Source organism: Capricornis sumatraensis, chromosome 8 (assembly GCF_032405125.1).
Source record: "Capricornis sumatraensis isolate serow.1 chromosome 8, serow.2, whole genome shotgun sequence".
Lineage (NCBI taxonomy): Eukaryota > Metazoa > Chordata > Mammalia > Artiodactyla > Bovidae > Capricornis > Capricornis sumatraensis.
The window spans coordinates 100854940-100879808 of NC_091076.1; the positions used below are offsets into that span (position 1 = coordinate 100854940).

A 24869-nucleotide genomic window follows, 5' to 3' on the forward strand; every position below is an offset into this window, starting at 1 on the left:
TGACCTGATGGGAGCTGCTTCCCCACTTTTCTGTGTTTTACCACCTCTATGCATTTCTAAACCCTAAATTTTAGTTTTGGCTATTTCTGAACTTAAATCATGCCATGTATTCTTTTTTGTTATTTTCCATTATAAACATTTGTATTCATCTTACACAGTACCATGTTTCTGGTTTTATTACAGTAGTCACACATCAAGATTATCTCAGGTTTGAAATGAAGTTTTTAAGCTTTTTTTCCTGGCTGCACTGTGTGGCATGTGGGATCTTAGTTCTTCTTCTGGGGACTTGTGCCCTTTGCATTGGAAGGCAGAGTCTTAATCACTGGACTGACAGCAAAGTCCCAGTTTTTAAGATTTTAGCTGTGCTGTTGTAAGACTGCTAAGGTTTTTTTTTTTTTTTTTATGCTTGATGTCTTGTGTTCGATTTCTGTATCTTTAGATAAAGGATTCAGAGTTGGCAGAAGCAGTTATTTTCACAGGAGCACCATACAGAACCTAGTATATATATTTCTGCATCTCCCCAAAGTGGGATTCAGCATGTGTGAAGTAATGTTGCTGACTGTTGTATTTGAAAATACTGCTGCTCTTGGTCCTGATAGAAAGCACAGTTCTCAGTCATGTGGTCATAGGGATTTCCCTCTGCCCACAGGGCTGCCCACACGATACCCTGCACCACTTCAGAGATTGCCTTACATCCCAGGGGTGCTATCCTAACTCACACAGGAACAATGTTCCTGGTGTAAGACTTCTTTCTTATTCTTGGCAATAGCTTGCAGTGCTCTGTCTAGAGAAAAACTATGGTTTTGCAGAACAGATAAAATGCCACAATTTGTTAATTTCAGTTTATCGCTTTCAGAAAAAGGTCAAAGTCTTTAGTCTTGTCTGTTTCTTTGTCTTTGGCCACACTGCGCAGCATGTGGGATCTTAGGCCCTGACCAGGAATTGAACCCATGCCCTCTGCGTTGGGAGCATGGAATCTTAACCCCTGGACTGTCAAGAAAGTACCTGGTCCTGTTCCTGACCAGCACTGTTGCTCTCTCAGGATTCTCATGGCGATTCTGTGATGATTGCCTGTTGTGTGATTTGGAGTACTTACCTTTGTGTGTCCTCTGCTTCTGAGTTTCTATCTGGTGTTCAGCCTGAAGAACATCCTCTGGCATTTATTGTGGTGGAGGCTCTGGGCAACAGGTGCCCTTGGGTCTTGTCAACTTGAGAATGTTTTCATTTTGCCCTTGTATTTGAAGGGTATTGTCTCCAGATGGAGAATTCTGAGTTGACAGATTTTTATTCCTGCCTCAGCACTTTAAAGATGTTGTTCCATTGTCTTCTGTTCTCCATTGATCTTTGGTTTTTAGCGGTGTGATGACAGTGTGCCCAGACATAGTTTTTTCTTTATTTATCCTATTTTGGTTTTGCTGAACTTCCTGGATTTGTTACTCGTATGTTTTTCATCAAATTTGAGGGTTTTGGCCATTCTTTCTTCAAATATTTTTCAGTCCTAGCCTTAGTCTTTTCTCTGGAGGATCATTTGCTATTGCTCTGGAGGTTCCCTAAGGCTCTGTTCATTCTTTCAAATTTGTATCTGTAGATTGTAATCTCTATTAACCCATCTTCAATTGACTTTTTTTTGTTGTTTTGTTTTTGTCATTTCCCTTCTGATGATAAGCCCATCCAGTGAATTTTCTATTTCAGTTGTAGAATTTCCATTTGATTATATTTTATAATTTCTGTTTCTCTGCCAAAATTCCCTGTCTCAGATGACACTAAGAGTTGAGCTCCATGTCTTGGCCCCAGACTTGAGTTTCCTCATAAGAAAGCAAAATAACAAGAGGTATTTGTTTAGCGAGGAGCAGTTTCTAAACTCACTAGGAATGTCTGATGTATATATGTGGTCAGAGTAGTGAGACTTAAATATTTTGGTATGTTATTTGCTGTGCTGTGTGACTTGTGAGGTTTTAGTTCCCCAACCCGGTATTGGACCCAGGTCCTTAACCCTGAAAGCTCAGAGTCCTAACCACTGGACCATCAGGGAATTCCCTTAAATATTTTATTAAATCTCTGTTGTTTGGGGCTTGTTTTAGGTCGCAAAGGAGTTTGGCTTCCAAAATAATGGCTTCTCAGTTTACATCAATAGAAACAAGACTGGAGAAATAACAGCGTCATCTAACAAATCCCTCAACCTGCTGAAGATCAAGTGAGTGCCCGAGGGGAGAAGATGGGGAGTGGGGAGGGCATGCTGGCACTAGTTACCCACCTGAAGTCACTGAGTTCTCCCATTTCCTTCTGCTACTGTGATTACGGTCTTGAACGCGGACCAAAGTGCAGGTGACCGTGCTCCTCGCCAGGTGTTTGGCAGCCATGCCGAATCTACAGTTACTGTCGAGCCGATCTGTGTGACTTGCAGAATTCAGGGGTATGCTTCACAGAGGAGGAGTTATAGTGTGTGTGCAGCTGCACACTCAGCTGCTTCACTGCAGAGAAGGACCTTGAATGTAACTCTGTGTGTAGTTCTGGCTTGAGACCTGCTTGGTAGGTCTGTGTTGTATTTCTTGCTGGCAAGACCCCTGGAATGCCTTAGAATTGATGGGTAATGTCAGAAGAAGTTTCTTGAGTGCAGAGACCTCTTCTGTTTTTTTAGTTTTATGGGAGCACAACCACATCCATTCATTTCTATGTTTTCATGCTGCAAGGGCAGGGCTGAGTGATTGTGACAGAGGCTGTCGGGTCTGCAAAGCCAAAAATATTTTACTGTCTGGCCCTTCATGGAAAAGCCTTGCTCACCCCTGTCTGAGCTGTGTGGGCACACCTGCTCATGGATTAGTGAGTAGAACCCTTCAGGTCTTTTGCTGTCCTTAGGTAGCGGGCAGGGAATTCTCCTATTTGGGGTACAGGTAGCCTGGCTGCTGTGACCACTGCTGAGGGTTGGGCTGGGCTTTGTTGGTACTTGACTGTGTGCCTTTTACCAGTCAGAATAATAGGCCGTCTTGGCAATCTGTGTGGTCCATTTTAGGTTCACAATTAGTATATCTTAGGGGGAAAAATGCAATTTTAACATGAATTTATTTGTTCTTCATCGGATACTTGTTTAGCACCTGCTCATTGCCTGCTGCTGTGATGATGTGAAGTCTTGTCTTGTGTATATTCGTTTCCAGTGATTGTGGGCCGACTTTCCTCCCAGCTTGCAAAGGGTTTCCACATCTTGAGAATCACTTCTTGTGGGTGTTACTGGGTTTGGACTCACACCCACTACTCCTGGCTGTGTGCCTGAATAGTCACCCAGTCTCACTGGGCCCCTCCACCCTTGTCTGTTGGGGGGTGGGGGGCTTGTGCCTCTGCCACATGGTTGTCTGGTTCCTACACGGGACAAGCACTGTGGAAGTGGCAGCTATGTGTCTCAGAACTATTCTGACAGCTGGATGCCAGGAAAGGGGGACTGCAGAATGAAGTACCCTTTAGGCAAAGCTGTCCACCTGCGGTGCGGTCACACTTGGAGAGCGTGTCTTTCTGGGTGATCCTAGAGCGCGTCTTTTCAGTGATAATTGTGATGCTTGCTGAGCAGCATGAGAACCACGTCCTGTCCCTGCTCAAGAGTTACCTGACCACGTCTGTAAGAGTCGGTCACCCAGAGTTCCTTGCGAGTCTCACTCCACTGCCTTTGTTGCCATTTTCACAGTTCAGTTGGCTGTTCTAATTCTCTTATTCATTTGTAGGTTCCTTTTTTCCCCCTCTGGCTGCTTTCAAGATCTTCTGTTGGTCTTGGGGTCCTGTGGTTTCTGTTTGATCTGTCCAGGTGTGGACTCGATGGTTTGTTAGTTGCTATGTTACATCTACCTGATGTAAAATGTATTTTCTGTATCTGCAGGTGAGGTCTAGAGAATTCTTCCCCATTATCTCTTTAAATAATACCTCTCTATTATTTCAGTTGATTACATTTTTTACTTTTTCCTATTTGATTTTTTTCAGCCCTGGCTGTTAGCTCATATGCTCACAGGGGCTTCTTCCCGGCTCCTGCTCTGCTCTCACGCTGGCCCCCAGGCTTCCAGTGAAGACTCCTGGGTTCCTTGGGGTTCTGCCTTGGCCTGTCACACACCTGGTGCTTCCCTCTCAGGTCCTGAGGTGTCTGGAGTCTGTCTTGCGTGAGTGTATTTAGGGTTTGTGAGGATCCTATTGCACTATTGCTGGTGTTGTCTAGCCTGTTCTAAGCAGGGGATTTGGGAAGAACTGCTAAGTCTGTGGCCCCTCTGCCCACTCTTGGAGGCCCTGGTTATTGCAGATAGCCTCTTATTGCTCATAATTCTTCATTCCATTTCCAGCTGACATTTCCTTCATAAGTACATATTCTTTGTCTTGAATCCCACACCTGAAGTCTTTGGCTGTCTAAATCTCTTGATTGTTTCCTGCCCTTTCTTGGTTCTGGTGGTTTGTTTCTCTTGTACATTTGGTGACCTTTTCTTGAGAGCTTATATTTGGCCAAACTTAGTCTTAGGGACCCTGAAGGATCTGGGGTTGTTGGCTTTCCTACTGAAGGAAATGGCAACCCACTCCAGTATCCTTGCCTGGAAAATCTGGTGGACAGAGTAGCCTGGTGGGCTGCAATCCATGGGGTCACAGAGAGTCTTACTTACTGAGAAGCATTTGTTTCTGTAAGCACAAGGGGGCGTTGTGGGCTCAGCACTCAAGTTAATTTCTGTCTTTGGTTTCTTGAACCAGGTAGCATCCCTAATTGTACCCTGGATGCTTGCAAGAGCAGGCCTTTGGTTTCAGACTCTCAGACAGTTTTGCCTACAGCGTAGTGGATGGAGGCAGATGGGATTTCTCCTTGGTCTGTTTTGTCAGCTGGTAGGTTTTTTCCCAACTGTTGAGACATCTTCAGACATTTGGCTCTGTGTGGCATTTTGGGCTCAGCAACTCGCTTTGGGCAGGCAGGCTCAAGGCCTCACCTCTGTCGCCCAGAAAACGACTATAAGCCAACTTCAAGGTTCCCATCATGAGCTGGCCATAGGTTCCCTCACTAGTCTTATTTGAGCTGCTCTGGGTTTTTGGACCCTTGAGAGTTCCCTTCTTTAGAGCTCCACAATGCCTTTTAGAGTGTGTTTGTTAAAACTGATGGATAGTTGAACCAAGTATCCTGAACCTGGAGGATGTTTAGGAATATCTCATTTGCTGTTAGACATAGACATCTTCAATTACAAGTTGGCAGTCTTATCACCCTAAATTGTGAGAGGAAAAAGAGGGCCAAGCAGACCCGTTGAAGAGCTGCAGCCCAGCCTCCCCATCCTGGCTTAGGTGCCTGTTCTCTTTGTTGGTTGGTTGGAGGCTGCAGGCTGTGCTTCCAGTCTTGCTTTCTGCACGTGCCTCTTGTTGAGAGCAAGGAAATACTTAACCCAGTGGTGGTGCTACAGCTCTTCCTCCCAGACGGGTTGGCTGATTGTCTCAGGACCCGCAGTGCTCCCAGGTGGGACTGTTCACTGGCCTCAGGCATGGTGGTAGGTGGGCAGTCAAGCTCTGCTGAAGTCTGCAGTGGGTCTGATGGGGAAAGGACGCTCTTCATGTTGAAAATGATCAAAAACCAAATATTGCCCTTTGCATTGTGAATCATGGCAGCCTTTGTAGAAAGTCTTTTCATACTGTTCATGGGGTTCTCAAGGCAAGAATACTGAAGTGGTTTGCCATTCCCTTCTCCAGTGGACCATGTTCTGTCAGACCTCTCTACCATAACCCGCCTGTCTCGGGTGGCCCCACAGAGCACGGCTTAGTTTCATTGAGTTAGACAAGGCTGTGGTCCTAGTGTGATTAGATTGACTAGTTTTCTGTGATTATGGTTTCAATGTGTCTGCCCTCTGATGCCCTCTTGCAACACCTACCGTCTTACTTGGGTTTCTCTTACCTTGGACGTGGAGTATCTCTTCACGGCTGCTCCAGTAAAGCTCCTTGGACGTGGGGTTGCTCTTGGCCGCCACCCATGACCTTGGGCGTGGGATAGCTCACGGAATGAAGCAGGGCAAAGGCTAATAGAATTTTGCCAAGAGAACGCACTGGTCATAGCAACTACCCTCTTTCAACAACACAAGAGAAGACTCTACAAGTGGACATCACCAGATGGTCAACACCAAAATCAGATTGATTATATTCTTTGCAGCCAAAGATAGAGAAGCTCTATACAGACAGCAAAAACAAGACTGGAAGCTGACTGTGGCTCAGATCATGAGCTCCTTATTACTAAATTCAGACTTAAATTGAAGAAAGTAGGGAAAACCACTAGACCATTCAGGTACGACCTAAATCAAATCCCTGATGATTATACAGTGGAAGTGAGAAATAGATTTAAGGGACTAGATCTGATAGATAGAGTGCCTGATGAACTATGGACTGAGGTTCGTGACATTGTACAGGAGACAGGGATCAAGACCATCCCCATGGAAAAGAAATGCAAAAAAGCAGAATGGCTGTCTGGGGAGGCCTTACAGATAGCTGTGAAAAGAAGAGAAGCGAAAAGCAAAGGAGAAAGGGAAAGATAAAAGCATCTGAATGCAGAGTTCCAAAGAATACCAAGAAGAGATAAGAAAGCCTTCCTCAGTGATCAATGCAAAGAGACAGGAAAACAACAGAATGGGAAGACTAGAGATCTCTTCAAGAAAATTAGAGATACCAAGGGAACATTTCATACAAAGATGGGCTCGATAAGGGACAGAAATGGTATAGACCTAACAGAAACAGAAGATATTAAGAAGAGGTGGCAAGAATATACAGAAGAACTGTACAAAAAAGATCTTCATGACCAAGATAATCACGATGGTATGATTATTCACCTAGAGCCAGACATCCTGGAATGTGAAGCCAAGTGGGCCTTAGAAAGCATCACTACAAACAAAGCTAATGGAGGTGATGGAATTCCAGTTGAGCTATTTCAAATCCTGAAAGATGATGCTGTGAAAGTGCTGCACTCAATATGCCAGCAAATTTGGACAACTCAGCAGTGGCCACAGGACTGGAAAAGGTCAGTTTTCATTCCAATTCCAAAGAAAGGGAATGCCAAAGAATGCTCAAATTACCGCACGGTTCCACTCATCTCACATGCTAGTAAAGTAATGCTCAAAATTCTCCAAGCCAGGCTTCAGCAAGACGTGAACCGTGAACTTCCAGATGTTCAAGCTGGATTTAGAAAAGGCAGAGGAACCAGAGATCAAATTGCAACATCTGCTGGATCATCAAAAAAGCAAGAGAGTTCCAGAAAAACATCTATTTCTGCTTTATTGACTGTGCCAAAGCCTTTGACTATGTGGATCACAATAAACTGTGGAAAATTCTGGAAGAGATGGGAATACCAGACCACCTGACCTGCCTCTTGAGAAAGCTGTATGCAGGTCAGGAAGCAACAGTTAGAACTGGACATGGAACAACAGACTGGTTCCAAATAGGAAAAGGAGTGCGTCAAGGCTGTATATTGTCACCCTGCTTATTTAACTTATATGCAGAGTACATCATGAGAAACGCTGGGCTGGAAGAAGCACAAGCTGGAATCAAGATTGCCGGGAGAAATATCAATAACCTCAGATATGCAGATGACACCACCCTTATAGCAGAAAGTGAAGAGGAACTAAAAAGCCTCTTGATGAAAGTGAAAGAGGAGAGTGAAAAAGTTGGCTTAAAGCTCAACATTCAGAAAACAAAGATCATGGCATCTGGTCCCATCACTTCATGGGAAATAGATGGAGAAACAGTGGAAACAGTGTCAGACTTTATTTTTGGGGGCTCCAAAATCACTGCAGATGGTGACTGCAGCCATGAAATTAAAAGACGCTTACTCCTTGGAAGGAAAGTTATGACCAACCTAGATAGCATATTGAAATGCAGAGACATTACTTTGCCAACAAAGGTCCGACTAGTCAAGGCTATAGTTTCTCCAGTGGTCATGTATGGCTGTGAGAGTTGGACTGTGAAGAAAGCTGAGCGCCGAAGAATTGATGCTTTTGAACTGTGGTGTTGGAGAAGACTCTTGAGAGTCCCTTGGACTGCAAGGAGATCCAACCGGTCCATTCTGAAGGAGATCAGTCCTGGGTGTTCTTTGGAAGGAATGATGCTAAAGCTGAAATTCCAGTACTTTGGCCACCTCATGCAAAGAGTTGACTCATTGGAAAAGACCCTGATGCTGGGAGGGATTGGGGGCAGGAGGAAAAGGGGACGACAGAGGATGAGATGGCTGGATGGCATTACTGACTCAATGGGTGTGAGTTTGAGTGAACTCCAGGAGATGGTGCTGGACAGGGAGGCCTGGCGTGCTTCGATTCATGGGGTCGCAAAGAGTCGGACACGACTGAGCGACTGAACTGAACTATTGTAGAAAGCAGTACATCAGCAGCTTTAAGAACAAATAAAACTCCTAAAGTCTAATGTACCTTCTCTGGGAAATCTGCCCTGCGGCCGGGAGACTGTGCCATCTCTTGGTGGCATGGTGGTGGCAGGTCTCTCAAGAGCCTTGCCTGTCATGCGGGAGCAGCAAAGCGTACTGTGGGGTGGCTTCACCGCGGAACATTGACTAGATGCAGACCATTTTTGGAGGGCTTGTGTGGGAACAGCAAATGCAGAAAGTGTGTGTCTAATCATCTCAGGGTTGTACATTAGTGACATGCATGTTAGGGACACGTGTGGATGTAAAGAGAGAAGTGAAAGGAAGATGCCCCAGGGAGGTAAATGAGGGAGCTAAAGAGAGGGCCGTGGAAGGAATGAGGGGAAGTGGGCGCCAAGCAGAGGAGGAGGACGAGGGTAGAGGCTGTGCTGCCCCAGTGTCTGCTGAGGTCGTGCGTCTTCTGTGTGGAACTAGGTGTGTCTGTGCCTGTGGAGCATAGATCCTGCAGTCTGGTTGTAAGGAAGTTATGTTTCAGTCCAGAGAGCCTGCTGCTGGCCTTGATAAGGTGAACAGGCACAGAGGAGACAGGAAAGGAGCACTCTACTCTCTTAAAATTGGAAGCCTTGCTGTCTAGGCTGTTGGGGTGGTTGGTGTTGGCTGTTCGCAGGCATCAGAGGTTTTCAGGTGAGTTGATCTTCTGTGCAGCTCAGGTTGTGGAGAAAAGAAGATAGCCTCAACTTAACATTTGTTATTTGAACAGGCATGGAGATCTGTTGTTCCTGTTTCCCTCGAACCTTGCGGGACCGTCATCTGAGATGGAGACGTCAGCCCCTCAGGGGTTGAAGGCCTGTGGTGCTCCCAATGTGGTGGAAGATGAGATTGACCAGTACCTCAGCAGGCAGGATGGGAAGATCTACAGGAGCCGCGATCCGCAGCTGTAAGTGCCCTCGGGGCCACAGGGTCAGTCAAGTGAAATGTCTGTAATGTGTCCTGATGAAGAAATGTAAGTTTCGAGTTTGACCATCTATTTTCAACTTGCATCTCACTTAAGTTATAACTGTGAGGTTTTTTTCATTGTTTGAATCTCAAACTGTGTTCCACATGTATTTTAAACGTTTTCAGTGGTGAGAACTAAGAGATTTGAAAGAAGGGAGGAGCCTTAAACCAAGTCCTCTCTGTGATGTGCCCCTGAAATACCTGGATGCACGTGCAGAGTGGGCTTTAGCGAGTGTGACGGGATGGAGGGGGTGGGACCTCAGCACCTGCCGGCACAGGTCCTCATTCACATCGTCTGGTTTAATTCTCATGGACGACGCTCAACCTCCCATACTCAGCGCGCTCTTTCCGTTCTTCTAGGAAATATTTCATTTGCTAAAGGTGCTGCTCCCTTCGGAATGTTCACTTTTCATTGAGGATTGTATAAAGTGCTTATGCTTGTGTACGTTTGTTTATTTTAGATTTTTGGCTGTGCTTTTTAAGGAGACTAGTTAGAAACATCTGAGTTCACGCTCTGATGTAAAACTGAGTGAAAGTTGTCTCTGCAGTGGAGTGTGTAACTGCATCACTCTGCAAGCATGGCATTGAGATGTTGGAATTCAGCATGCTGCATTAGGAACTTGTATGTCTCCGATAAGAGGGCCCCAGAGAGTGCTGAGATGAAGTTGGCATGGAACCACTCTGTGGCTGTGGCCATCAGTTAGCTCTCCGCCCCCATTTGCATTCCTCCCAGGGACCCAGGGTTGCTCCCACCCTGATCAGTGTTTGTGAGGCCTCGTTAGAAATCTTTTTCAGAGTTCACGTGCCTCCGTGTGCATTACCTGGAAGAGCCTGCCTGTTGGGAGGTCCAGGCAGTTTTTGCTCTGAAATACAGAGCGAGGTGCATGTGAGAGCTCGGCCCGTGTGGACAGTGCTGTGACTGCACCCGTCAGCAGCCTCGCCACCCTCCCACACCCCCACTGTCCTACTCTCTGCAGACTGAAACCCACAGAGCCAAGTGATCCTTTCATCCTTTTTTCCAAAATGTGCATGCAGAGTGGGTGTTTTCCACACTTGAGCTATTTATGTACCATTTTCAGGGTTTTTGCCACATCCACATACCAACTTTCTTAGTCTTTACCTAACATTTTTATTTAAATTGACTTTAACTTCATTCACTTTTCTTTTTAGTTTGTGTCATTTTAAGCAGTTAATATCCATGGAATCACAGGTTTGATGCACAGGTCAATAGTTTTAATACACACCAAAATATTAAACTGTTAGAAGCTCTTCACCATGTACCATTTCAGATAATTTCACGTGGGTGGGGCAGCATTTCATTAGGTATGACGTGCATTGTGAGCATCAGCATGCAGGGAGGCAGAAGAGCACGTGCTGACACTGTGCGTTTCTCTTCCCTGTGCTCTAGGTGCCGGCACGGGCCTCTGGGGAAGTGTGTGCACTGCGTTCCTCTCGAGGTGAGAGTCCACGCAGAGGGAGTTCCCAGGGCCGTCTCCACACCTCTGGGTCCCTGGGCTGGGTTGGAGTGGTTCAAAGAACTTATCTATTTATTGCCCTGGGCCTCGTATTCCCCCTAGTGCAGGCTGCACTGAGAGGATGAGCCTTTATTTATGGGAGTGACCTTCTGGGTGGATTATGAACAGCTGGAACAGGGTATTGCTGTGATAAAGGGGCAGCATTTACACTGGGTTCCCTGGACAGTCCTTTTAAAACCTGACACAAAGCTGGGCCTGGCGGTTTTTGTGTTCATCATCGTTTTGATTTACTTTGCTCTGCATCTCACGTCTCTACTGATTTGTCCTGGTGAGATTGAGAGTTACCGTAATAATGCTGACTTGTGACTGGTTAACACTGAATTTACGGCAGGAAGACCAACCTGATTTTCTTCATGAGGCTCCTCTTGCTTCATCTTGTGGCTTTTTTTTTTTTTGCAAAATTTACTTGATACTTACTTGACTTACATCATTTTATATTTAATAGAGATTAATTTTAATCTTTTAAAGATAACTGGTACACAGAAAACTTGGTTCTGACCTAGAACAATAGTGAGGACCCAGCACCAGTTCTCCCTTACTGCCCACCTGCCTCAGGGCTTGGCAGGTGGAGGCTGTGGCACCTGTCGCAGGTGCGTAACTCTGTTGACGGTGTGTTTTGGCAGCCGTTTGATGAGGACTACCTAAACCACCTGGAGCCTCCCGTGAAGCACATGTCCTTCCATGCCTACATCCGGAAGCTGACTGGAGGGGCTGACAAGTAAGCAGCTTGAATGTGGGGGTGGCACCCGTGTGGCTTTGGGGCACAGAAGTTAATTTTCCGTCACTTCCACACGTTGCTTAAAGCCCCTTGGCATATGAGTGAGAAAAGTAAAGATAAGAGTCTGGGCATGCATTGTTTGAATTTGTGAATCTTATTCTGATTCTAGAAGAGGAAACAGGTGGGTGGAGACTCTGGTACCTGCTGTAGTCCGCAGTGCCCAGTGCATGGGCAGAGGCCCGGCTGGCGGTGGCCGCTGTGAGGGCCCGGGGGTACCTTGGCAACCTTCTCTCGGGTATGCCGTGTTCTGGCAGCTAGTTGTTTGCGAAAATGGATGAGATGAGGCATGACAGTGGCCAGTCCTATGTCTGTGGAGTCTGAGCCCACCTTCCCTCTGCTTTTTGGAAAACCTGAACCACCTCCCCTCAATCCTCTTGGCTCCCCTGTTTCATAGCCCCTGTCATCCTTTTGCCCTGGAGCCTGCCTCGTTAGCAGCTCAACTTCACAGCCATAGTAAGGCCGAGGTAGGGTGTTATCCCTGGCTTGGCCTCTGGTGCCTCAGCATTGCTGTCTGCAGGCTCAGCCAGGCGGGCAGTGAGGGTGCAGGCGGGCAGCGGGGACGGCTAGCTCTTAGAGAGCAGCTGTGACAGTGGCAAGCTGAGAGCACTTTGATTTTTTCTGAATTACATCAAGTCATGCAGCCCCATCCTGCTGATGTGTTCACCTCACCAAAAAGGAACGGACTTCTTACCAGGATTTTATGATTCCTGTCTGTGCAGTGAGAGGAGACGGTGGTTGAACCCAAGTCAGCAACATTTCATGAAGAATGTCATGTTCGCCTGCTTATAGTTTTTCTCTGACAGCCTGCTGACATCCTGAAATGACTTAAAAAAAAAACTTAGGCCAGGGGAAAAAAAATCTACCAGAAGCCTATTCTTGCTTTGTCCATGGGGTAAGCTCTGAGGCTGTCTGGACCAGAGCACGAGTGTGCTGAGGTCTGCTGGCCTTTTGTCAGTCTAGGTCAAGGGCTCGCTCATTGCTGTCATTAACACGTAACCTTGGTGGTAACCCTTGCTTCCAAGTGCCATCATTTTTGTGATGCCACTGGCTTGTGGGGACAGTGCTGATCACTGGGCTGTTTGTGAACAGGAAAGCGACAGAGGTTGCAGGCACTCGTGCAAGCTCACCCCAAGTCCACAGTGGGGCCCAGGACTTCCTCACTGACCAAAAGCAGAGTGGCGATATTTGTTATGTATCCTAATCACATTTTTTCTATGGATAAGAATTCTGTACAGAAATCTTAAGTACTAGACTCATTACGTAAATGTTTCTGTTAAGTCGATGAAATTTAAAAGTTCCATTTTCTCTCAGAGGCATAGGTTAAATCTAGATATTCAGCAGTACTCTTGAAAATCTTCGTAGATGTTAGTGATAGTGAAAACAAACTGTTTTGTCAGAAATAGTTCTGAATCCTGTACAGTCTTAAGTGTACCGGACAGAAGCTAGAACTCCATTAGAATAAATTTTAGCACATTTTTCCTGCTGTTGCTACCACGTGCTTGGCTCCTAAGAACTCTATTCAGGAAGTGTAAGGTATCTTACATTTTATTTCCAGCCTCCTGCTAAACTTTTCACCATTGTAATGTTTAATTAAGTTGCATTTTCTTGTTCAGGGGGAAATTTGTTGCCCTGGAGAACATCAGTTGCAAGATTAAATCAGGGTGTGAGGGACACCTTCCATGGCCTAACGGCATCTGTACTAAGTGCCAGCCAAGTGCCATCACGCTGAACAGACAGGTGAGATGTTGTCTGTGTCCATCTGGATGCAGAAAGCAGTATATTTGTGTTCATGTCTGAGGAAAGATCTCTAGCTCCTTCAAGCATAGAGGGTAGCCTTCAGTTTTCTGTTCTTGTTGGCTTGTGTGGAGGCAAAATTTTCTTGGTGATTGTTTAAAATGCTCAGTGGTTGTGACTTTGCCTTTTAAGAAACTGTGGCTCTGGAAGTTGGCTATGGCTCAACTATGAACAGAACTGTCCTGGGACTAGCTTAGGACATCTTTCCAAGCCAGGTTAAGGAGGGAACTGGGCTCAGGAAGGAGCCTTGGCTCAAGAAGGAACTCAGGGAAAATTTTGTGTAGTTATTCTGGCTTTTTCCACTCTTATCGTCCAGCCCTCCAAGAATAGCTCACCTCATCTTTCCCTTGCCACTACCAGCCTGTGTTTAGCTGCTTAGAATTCCATAATCTCCTGGACTGTCTGAGAACCTTTCTCCTTTTCTTTCTTTCCTTCCTTCCATCCATCACTCTAGTTCTCTTTTTTTCTTTCTTAGTTTCTTTTTGAAAACTTTTTTTGATTTAGAAAATGTGAAAACCTGCATTTTAGGTGAAATCCCATGTGGGATCGAACACTTCCCCCGTGCAGTGGAAGTGCAGAGTCTTAACCACTGAACTGCTAGGGATGTCCCCAGGTGAGATAAATTTGAATTAATTTATTGAGGAATCCCACCATTACCCCTTCTACCTGCTAAAATCTGAAGTAGTCTTAAGGGCAGAGCACGTTTTTAAAGTCTGTGTGTTTAAAAAGCTAGGTAAAAGATACTTATGAACGGTTTGTGCTAAAAGAATTATTTTTTATCGAGTGTTTGAATTTAACCTATTGTTGTTAACTCTACAGAAATACAGACATGTGGACAACATCATGTTTGAGAATCATACAGTTGCTGACCGCTTCCTTGACTTCTGGAGGAAGACGGGGAACCAGCACTTCGGGTACTTGTATGGACGGTACACGGAGCACAAAGACATTCCTCTTGGTATCAGGGCTGAAGTAGCTGCAATTTATGAGCCTCCTCAGGTAGACGTGAACAGGATTTACAGTCTGTGGGTCTCTATTGCTTTATTTTGACGGCTCTATGGGATGCCTTTTTCAGATTGTTTGTTGCTTTTCTTATTGCATCATTTGCCACAGTCTGTAGACACTCAGACACACTCAAAAAGAACATTTGGAGAGTAAGAACATAGCCCGTAAATATTTCAGTGTATGTTTCCAAAGAATAAGGACACATTCTTATATAACAAGTGCATTGAGCAATTTAAGTAAGAAGTTGAGCTTTGATACAGATCTAATCTGCCATCTTATTCCACTTTTGTCAGTTCCCCCAAAAGTGTCACACAGTTGCTCTCTTCTGATTCTCTGTCTCCTCTGCTCATGCCTACAATCACCTATCCTAGGAATTATGAAATTAGAGTCACAAAATTATTACTCTAGTTCTTTATCTTATGCCACACATGTAACTTACTAACAGTATCAAGATTACCACTGGTGTAGGACTAAAAACAGTTTAGAATTGTTTAGGTGGAAGGGTAGGGTCCCCTAGGGTATATCCCACTAGGGACCAGCAGTTGGTTTCTGTGTTTAAAGTTGCCTGGAAGATCTTCTCTGTATGATTATGTCACCAATAGGTTATAACCAACATTTGTGTTCATTTGATTTTCAGTATTTAGGGATTGGTTTTTTATATATGTATTTAAATTTGTTGTACAATTACGTAAAACTTCGATATGGTTGTGTGATATGTATATGTAATATACTTATATTGTTTTATTATATATAATAAGTTTACTACAAAAGTGAAGACTGGAACTGTATTGCATCCTGGTTTATGATGTGTTGAGATTGTTAGGAGAGGGTCTTATTCCTGCAGGTTACTGTGATGCAAAAACACAAAAATGCAGTGCGTTGAGGCATGAACAGAGGAACAAATGGAACATAGTAAAGTTAGGCTGAATTAGGTGGTGGGTATATAGGTGTTCACTACTGATTCTTTAAACTTTGTTGTATGCCTGAAATTTTTTATTTTAAAAAATGTTGGAAAAGAAATTTGCATGTTTGCAAAGTGAGATCTACAAACAGCGTCTTCCCTTTCATCTGATTTCCTCCCTCCCCTACAGGTATCCCTCACTTTAAACAATTTTTGGCTTAGATCTGTCAAGTTTGATTTTTTTTTTTTTTTTAGTATAAGTGGGTACATAGATACTACTGTCTTCTCCTTTCTCTCTGGTGGGCATCATGCCATACACGTGTGTAGACATACTCCTGGTATCTCTGCAGGAGCCACACACCTGCACAGGCCACAAGGCCAGCAGTTCCAGACCCTGGTTTATTAAAAAAAAAGTGAACCAGTCATGACTCCTTACCAGTCAACAGGATACCCACTTCAGGTGCCCTTTTGTTGGCTTAGACCGTGTTTATCTTCTGTGCTCTCTTATTCTGCCTTGCCCGTGAAGCTAAGCACTGTCCCTGTAGAAGTTGTGTACAGGTTTTCCAAGGCTGTTTTTTCTGGGAATGAGTGTTACTTTGTAACTCTAACCTTGCCTAATCTAGCCAAGTTTACTTGGAGTTAAACTATTTATCCATGGGAGTTTTGAAACTAACTTCTATTCCAAACAAAGGAACCTTAAGGTGTAGAGAGCCTTTTCTAGCCTTGTGCTGTGTTCTGGAGATCTTGCCATGACTGGTTCATTTTTTTTTTATAATAAACCAGGGTCTGGAACTGCAGGCCTTGTGGCCTGTGCAGGTGTGTAGCTCCTGTAGAGATATCAGTTCTTCCCTGGGTATATTTACATAGATGTGTGTCGTCTACCCCCTTGACATTCTTGTTACTTTTTGAGAGCCACAGAGGAACTGTCGGACCAGGCCTGCTGTGATGGTTCACTTGTAAGGAGATGGAAGATGGCAGTAGGTGCTCACCCAGGAGACCCTGCTTGTCCAACCCTTCAGGTGCTGAATGTGCTCTGTAAGCAGGATCTGCTTTTGGAAGCACATGATGTTCCAGTTCAGCTTTGAGGAGGGTCCTTTATGATGTTCCAGTTCAGTTTTGAGGAGGGTCCTTTCATGAAGTGTTTTAACAGTTCTGTTTAGAGTATGATTGAACAAAAAATGGAATCAGAAGCCTTTGGCGTCGAAACTACTCACAGCATCATCAGAGCTCCCAAATTGGGGATCCTGGAGGTTGAAACATGTGACCTCTAATAACCTCTAGCTCATTAGAAGTTGAAGCTCATGATGCCACATGTCATGAAACAAAAATCCTTAGGTTTGTTCTGAGTTTGTACTTTGAGCTGTGCTCTGGATGTAGTAATCATCTCCATATGGGTCATACCCAGCAACATAAAGTTCTTTTGTTATTTTGCCAGGATTTGACTAATTTACAAGGATATACCCAATTAGCATAACTCAATTTGGAATTACCTTCACTTTCCTGTTTCATAGCTGTGTCTTCTGCTCAGTATGATGCTTAACTATGAGCTGCATTTTGGTGCAGATTAAAGATTTCAGTATGCTTTGTCTGCTGCAAGAAGTGGAGTCCTGTGGCCAGTGTAGGTTGCATGTGAGCCAGCCCAAGCCCCCCACTGCCCCAAGCTGAGTCAACAGGATACCCACTTCAGGTGCCCTTTTGTTGGCTTAGAGTGTGTTTATCTTCTGTGCTCTCTTAATCTGCCTTGCCCATGAAGCTAAGCACTGTCCCTGTAGAAGTTGTATGCAGGTTGCTAAGCACTGTCCCTGTAGAAGTTGTATGCAGGTTTTCCAAAGCTGTTTTTTCTGGGAATGAATGTTACTTTGTAACTCTAACCTTGCCTAATCTAGCCAAGTTTACTGGGAGTTAAACTATTTATCCAAGGGAGTTTTGAAACTAACTTCTGTTCCAAACCAAGGAATCTTAAGGTGTAGAGAGCCTTCTCTAGTCCTGAACAACCACACGTTTCATGTGGAGCTGCTAACGTGAACCAGCCTGAATATTGCCTCTTCCATGTTCTCTGAATCTTGATTAAAAGCAAAGCCGAGCCCTGGAAGGAAAGAACCTGGAGGGCTTGGCTTGTGGATCTGATTGAGCTTTTTTTGCTGTTGAAAATCTCCTGTTTGGCAAGGGAGATTGGTGCTCCTTTGTGACAACCAACCAGAAATGGAGCAGAGCTGCTTGCTGCTTTTCTGAACTCCTCCTCTAAATCCGCCTTCTCTTTAATACCCTCACAGATTGGTACACAGAATAGCTTGGAGCTTCTTGAAGACCCAAAGGCTGAGGTGGTTGATGAAATTGCTGCCAAACTTGGCCTGAGGAAGGTACTGAGACTGTTTTTCCTTGAGGGAGGACCTGGGCTCTGTGTTGGGGACATCTAGGTGTGTCGCGTAGCCAGGCCTGATCCGGGACTGAACCCCCAGCTGCTCAAGGTCAGATGCAGGCCCTGCACATTTTGAAGCCTCGCTTGTATTTATTGGGTGCCTAAAAAAGGATGCCAATGTAGGGACTGTTATATGTAAATCTACCAGACATACTTCTTGCGGATTGCCTCAAAGTGGGCCAGGAAAAGCAGCAGGAGCAAGACCCCTACTTCTGCTGCAGGGGACCTGACACCAGGCTCTGTGTCCCACCTGCCTGCTAAGGCACATCCTTCTGGGTGTGAGCTCTCCGTTCATGTGTCTGTCTGCACCGATCATTTTCTCTCCCCTGCACTTAGAGATTCTGGTGGTTCCTCTTCAGTCCTCATTGAACCTCCTGTTTGTAATTGAGGCATCTGAGCATATAAGCCTTGCTAGTTTTCTGGGCAGTTAGAAGACAGAGGGTTTTCTTTTTGAATCTGTTCATCTAGTTTATCTCACATCTTTGGTAGAGTTCCTAGGAACTATAAAGATGACTTTTTATAGATAATGTTGAAATGTGAATTTGAACACATCTTAAAAATTCACTATTAATAGCTACGTAAGTTTTATCCTTTGTTTCCTAATCAGTTTAGACAGAGAGAAATAGACTCTGTACAGATAAATGGGGGAAGACTGGAAATGTGCCTTTTAACCCAGGAATGCTATGGAGCAAAGTTACTACTTCATTTTAAGAAAAAAAAAACTCCTGTTGTTTCTAACAAGGAGTCAGTATCATGATTTAGGGGCATATTTTGGTTTAAATTCTGAAAGTTTCTCATGTTGAAAAGAGAAATCAATGTGTTTTTTTAAACCCATCTTTGTTATAAATGTTTGGTTCGTGGTAGAGTAGAAGATCTTGAAATTACTTAAATGCCTTTCTCCAAACACTAATTCCTTAGCCCTCATCTCAGCTTGATTTTGATTCTGTTTTGTTTAATGGTTAAATTACATTTATCCCTTAAGTCTCATTTTCTCCATTGCCATCCTCCTTGGGAGTTTTGTTCATTTGGACATTTTTAAAGAAAACGAAAGCCTCTTGATTTGACTGGTCATGTCTGCAGGAGATGGAGTTGAAGAGTTTCATGTCAGGGTTGTACTGGAGAGGGTCACAGACACCAGGTCACTTATTTGAAGGAATGAAATGGGTGTGTATCTGGATTCCGTCGCCGCTCTTCGACCTCCCAGCTAGGTTCTGGTTCAGGAAGGGTAACCAGCTGTGAGATTCATGGGCACAGGAGGGCCAGGGTTCACAGAGCACATGGACAGGTACTGTTGCTGTAGCAGGACGTGCCAGGAAGGCTGACTATGCCAAGGTCTGGGATTGGCGTTTCAGATCCCTGTACCTTCAGATGCTTCCTTCAGCCCTGCACTGGCGCTCAGAGAAGCAGCTGGGTGAAGTCTCTGTTGTGTGTTTTATTTTAAGTGTATTCTCTAGGGAGTATGTTCTCCTGTCTGGAGAAAGCCCTAGCATCTGGAGCGGCACTGTCTGTATTTGCTTGCTCGTTGTTTCTCCAATCCCCTTTTCACTGATACTCTGTTAGTTTTGTCCAGCCCAGAGTCCCCTGCACCTAGTACAGTGCTGGGCCCAGAGATGGCGCTGAGTCTTAGTTTCTAACACATAAATGAGCTTTGCTCCTTTGCTCTCGTCTCCACCCGACGGCATCAGGGGGAGGACAACCAGTGTCAGCTGAGTACTGCTTGAGAACCCTGGTTTGGACAGTGGCTTAGCTGAGGAGCTGACTCACCCAGAAAGAAAGGACTGACTCCCAGGAGTCTCCTCTCTGGGCAGAGGCTAGAAGGCGTTTGTCATCTGCTTCAGGGAGAGACTCAGAAGGTATTTTTCTCTCTTATGCAGGTTGGCTGGATATTTACAGACCTTGTCTCAGAAGATACTCGGAAGGGTACAGTTCGATACAGTCGAAATAAGGTGAGGTGGGGTGGGGATGTTTGCTTGGCGGGACCTTGTTACAGACCAGCTCTGGGCTGCACTCTTGGGTATCCCCGCACAGCTTATGTTTTTAGAACACATTATTTTCAACACATTGTTCTTGGTAAATTAAGGCTGAGTCTGTTCATTCTGTGTTGGAAATCAAAACCCTCCTTACCTTTATAAAGCTCTGCCTTTCATAGGTCAGCCCGTGAGGTGAATTGCCCTGTGCTTCTGGCCTTACTGGTTACGAGTGGTTTTCTGTGAGGGGTTGGTAACAGGAAGTGTAGGTACTTGTCTCACCGTAGTTGGTGACGTGTCATAGTTTAGTTCTTACTATTTTCTAAAAAAGAAACAAGCATATTTTGACATGATGCTGTAGAACTTGATATGCTGGTTCTCTTTTCTTAGGACACCTATTTCCTGAGTTCAGAAGAATGCATCACTGCAGGAGACTTCCAAAATAAGCATCCCAACATATGTCGACTATCTCCAGATGGACATTTTGGATCCAAGTTTGTTACTGCAGTGGCTACAGGTATAAATGGAGGCAGAGTTATGTTATAACCATTGCTACCCTGTCAATAGGTTTTGTTCCTTTTTGCATTCTTTTTTAGGCACTTTTTTTTTTGCCTCACCCTGTTACCAGGCCTGAATGGATACAGGAAAGAAAGGATTAAATCATGTCAAGTCTGTGTTTAGCCTGCTCTGCTGCCCAGTTGTTGGTTTAGTCACCGAGTCATGTCTGACTCTCTACAACCCTGTGGCCTGTGACTCTGCCAGGCTCCTCTGCCATGGGGTTTTCTCAGGCAAGAGTACTGGAGTGGGTTGCCATTTCCTTCTCCAGAGGATCTTCCCAACCCAGGGATCAGACTTGGGTCTCCTGCGTTGAAAGGTGGATTCTTTACTGGTGAGCAACCAGAGAAGCCCTGCATTGTTAATGTAGTTACAATAGATTTTCTTAATGGGCCTGTGAGACATGAAATTCTTCTTTCTGGTTTGTGGCAGAAATCCTGAACTCAGCGTTGCCCCAAACTGTTAATACTAGAATCGTGGCCTCTGGTCCACTGTCTTAGCCTTAGTCCAGGTTCACTTGGTTCTAGATCGGAGTTCTAGGCTGCCTTTGCCCCTTTCTAGTAACGAAGGATGGCTCTGGTTAAGTAAGAGAAAAGGAATTTACTGTTTCTGTTACTTGTTTGTTTATGAGTGGAAGTGTCAGTTTAAGAAATCTTTCCCATAAAGCTTTTATTGGGAGTGATGTATGTGTTTGTGATATTGTGTCTGTTGTATTACATGTTACATATATTTCATGAAAGTCGCTCGGTCATGTGCAGCTCTTTGTGACCCCACGGACTATACAGTCCATGGAATCCTCTAGGCCAGAATACTGGAGTGGGTAGCTTTTCCTTCTCCAGGGGATCTTCCCAACCCTGGGATCAAATCCAGGTCTCCCGCATTGCAGGCAAAATCTTTACCAGGTGAACCACAAGGGAAGCCCATACGTCATGAATACATAGTAATAAAAGATTATGGCCTGTAAAAAAGTGCCACCAAATCTATAATACACTTAAGATGCTGTCCTAGAAAAAAGCCAAGTAGAAGACCATATGGTTCAAAAGGAGTAGGAATTTGAAACTTGGAAAACCAACTCTTAAAAACAGTCTCTTTGGTCAGTTTATTAAACACTAACCTTGATCCTGTGAAGCCTTGAGTTCTTCCATCACAGAGGTGATAATCCAGTTCGTTCATGGCTATCACACTTCTTCTAGTTTAAAAACCCAGTTTACAAACATCCTAAAGCATATAAATAAATATGTGCTTAGTCGTGTCCAACTCTTTATGACCCTATGGACTGTAGCCTGCCAGGCTCCTCTAGCCATGGAATTTTCCAGGCAAGAATACTTGAGTGGGTTGCCATTTCCTTTTCCATAAGTAACTATATCCCCTATTAATCCCAGTTGAGCCTGTTACTACTGCCATGGGAATCATGAAGGAAGACATCTTTCATGCTGTCTGAAGTTTTAAGATCCATTTGATTTGTGATCCATTTAGAGTGACAGGCACCTTCTCTTTGAAATGAATGTACTTTGGGGCACAAGAGGCTATGGCAGCATCATTCACATGTTAACTTGAATTAATGGGGTCAGTTGCTTAAGGAAGTGGATGGGAGTTTGGACAGGGATTAGTGAAAACACTTAATTCTGTAGCATAGAGTCCTTCTACCAGGGCCTCATGGGGGCAGGGAACCTATTGTGATGAGAACACTCAGGGCCGCAGGAGCCAAGGGGGAGAACAGAGAAGAGACAGGTTGTACATTATCAGAATTTTGCCAAGCCAGCTTTCTGTTTGACACAGGGGAGGAAAGTATTCTCTTTCTACTTTCTACAACACATAAACCCCCACTCGCTTCATTTAGGCTGAGATTCTGGGTCTAGGCATTTAGGCCGGTGGTTCTCAAACCTGTTAGACCTGATACCTGCTCTTTAGTACATTTATGACTCATCTTTACTATCAGAAAGTAAAGTTCATAGGTAATATACCAGCCTACACACCTGATTCTAAAAAGAAAGCAGAGTCATAGGATGACTGTAACATTAAGGAAAAATAATAGTGAAGGAACGTGTAGTAACAGTACACTCCATGAGCCAGCAAGTGCTTGGGGACAGCACTGTGGAGGGGTGCCAGCCTTGTGGGCTGGCCCTGTGTAGGCATCAGTGACATGGTTCCTAGACATTCAGCCAGCAGCCCTCCATAGAACTCTGAGCCAGGCAGGGTCCTTCCTCAGCTTATACAGTATCCTGTTCATAGATGATACGCTGTTAAAGCTATGAGTGTTTATTTCTGTGGTTGTGTATGAAATGCAGTTGATTCTAATCCCAGGTCTCCACAAATGTGGGTTTTGCCTACAAGAGTGTGCACAGGACATTTCAAGGCCAGGTGTGATGTGGAGCGGTTCTTTGTCGTGAGGGACTCCCATGAACACAGCAGGACATCCGGCACCTTTGACTCTAGCCTGCTAAAACTAGCAGCTCCCGCCCCACCCTGCCCCACTTCGTTAAGAAAAACAAAAGTCACCTCCGCAGATTTTCAGAACTGCTTCTTGTGAGCACTGTTGTTTTAGGCTTCCATGGGCTCCCATGGTAACCTAACCCCTTTAATTACTGTTTTTATAGAGAATTATTTGATGAGCCCAAAGAACTGGTACCTGTTTAGAATTATAAATAGTTTCCAAGTCAGGAGCTGCCTGTACTTTCAGTTATTGAGTCATACCTGTTGTTGAGAATTTGGAAATTACAGATTGTCCGTGGAATTTTTGCATCTGAAATTGGCACTTTACTGACAGGTTTTAAAACTGTAAGGTAGTAAATCACTTATAATAAGATCTGCAGTTAGAGTCCTTTCAGATCTGGGCTGAGTTGTCCTCCTTGGTAGTGCTGCGAGATGCTCAGATGCATAATTTCTCTCCCTTTCCCGAGGGTGGCGATGGGTGGTGTTCCTTGATCGGTACCTTACTCTGCTTTTGTAAAGAAACTAAGTTAGAGATGTTGAGAACTTTTTTTTTTAAATTCTCCAAAGCTTTCGCAGTTGTCAGGGTGTGACCTTGATTCTGGAGGGGAGGAAGATGGCCGAATGATTGGTCCTGCCTGACCTCCTCCATGGGTTTTACCCTCGTCTCAAACTGTAACCCTGCTGCAGGTTTCTGTGGAGTAGGACCTGAGAAAGGTTAGAGTGGAGGGCAGGGCTTGGCACAGGGAGTATGGTCTCCTAAGTGCTGCGGCAGGGTCCACGCCTGCCTCGCAGATGTGCCGGCTGTCCAGGTGTCTGAGGTCAGGACTGCCCTCTGCAGTGTGCAGATAACTAGCGTTGTATTTGCTAGGAAAAGTTTCTGTCTTCTCCCATTCACTCCCATCTGTCTCCCTGCATTCACTCAAGAATGGAATTTGCTGGAACATGGGGCTCTGTTGTTCATATCCCTGTGTTACTAAAATCCAGGAGCCCAAGCGTGCTTTTGGATGGGTGTTAGAGAAGGTTTAACAGTCATACCTCCAGTTCTGAGAGAGCATGTCGCTGGTGGGCCTGTTTGAGGAGCTGCAGTGGCATGCCCACAGCTCTCGTGAAGCTGCAGTCGAACTTTTTTGATTCTACCCAAGACACATACACGGGAGTTGGTTCTGCAGATCCGAGATGAAGAGTGACACTTGTTTTGAACATCCTCCAGTGGATTCTCATTGAAGGTCTTTCTCTTGCAGGTGGCCCCGACAACCAGGTCCACTTTGAAGGGTACCAGGTGTCCAATCAGTGCATGGCGCTGGTCCGAGATGAATGCCTGCTGCCCTGCAAGGATGCCCCTGAGCTCGGCTATGCCAAGGAGTCCAGCAGCGAGCAGTACGTGCCTGATGTGTTTTATAAGGTAAAAATGCGATGGTACCAGAAGAGAGAAGTGGATGGAGAGCAATGTGGACGCTGACCTGTCCTGGATGCTACTAATTTTGGTGCATTCTGGCCATGGGTCCACCATGGGTCCACCATGGTCATCTAGAGGCCAGCTTGTGGATAAGGAATCTGTACCTTTTCCAGGGCTTTTGTTAACTATGCGGGATTGTGTGGTGTCAGGGCTTGTAAGCAGAAGTGGGGATGCTGCGCCCTGGAGTTGGGGTGCATAACAAGTGAGACCATTGCAACACAGACTCTTTCAGTTTTTGAAAAGGAGAATTGGTGCCTGTGGGCCTTAGCAGGAGTGAAGGTTGGAGCTACCTGGCAGAAGTGAGGCTCTCCTGAGGAGACCCAGTCATCCATTTCTAAATCTGTCTCCTGTGAAAACTATAAAAATGACTTTTATTGAAAACTGGGGGGACTTCCCTGGCGGCCCAGTGGTTAAGACTTTGGTCTTCCATTACAGGGGACACGGGTTCCATCCCTGGTCTGGGAGCTGAGGTCCTGCATGCTGTATGGCGTGCCACACCCCTCCCCCCTCCCAGAAAAGAAAGCTGTGATCTGGTTTGGATAGTCAGTGTTGGGTGCTTCCTTGCAGGCTAGTGACCTGGTTCCCGCCCGCCTCGAGGGAGTTGTTCGTGGTTACAGTCCGGCTCTGTGCCTGTCCCCCGTCCTGGGCAGACGCCAGTTTCCATCCGGCACTGCTCTTCCCGG

At 45.2% G+C, this 24869-nt stretch overlaps 1 protein-coding gene across 2 annotated transcripts in view; it reads left to right on the forward strand.

Annotated features, from left to right (window-relative positions):
• The window catches only part of NPLOC4 (NPL4 homolog, ubiquitin recognition factor), a 52172-nt gene that overhangs the window by 7679 nt on the left and 19624 nt on the right, over positions 1 to 24869 (forward strand). Inside the window, exons 3-12 of one of the 2 annotated variants that reach the window (XM_068976879.1) lie at positions 2082 to 2194; positions 9108 to 9284; positions 10752 to 10800; positions 11502 to 11596; positions 13270 to 13393; positions 14270 to 14449; positions 17630 to 17716; positions 19650 to 19721; positions 20133 to 20259; positions 23957 to 24132. In XM_068976879.1, the coding sequence (XP_068832980.1) occupies positions 2082 to 2194; positions 9108 to 9284; positions 10752 to 10800; positions 11502 to 11596; positions 13270 to 13393; positions 14270 to 14449; positions 17630 to 17716; positions 19650 to 19721; positions 20133 to 20259; positions 23957 to 24132 (1200 nt within the window). The remainder of the gene's footprint in view (positions 1 to 2081; positions 2195 to 9107; positions 9285 to 10751; positions 10801 to 11501; positions 11597 to 13269; positions 13394 to 14269; positions 14450 to 17629; positions 17717 to 19649; positions 19722 to 20132; positions 20260 to 23956; positions 24133 to 24869) is intronic. The other variant, XM_068976878.1, reaches the window with a different exon arrangement.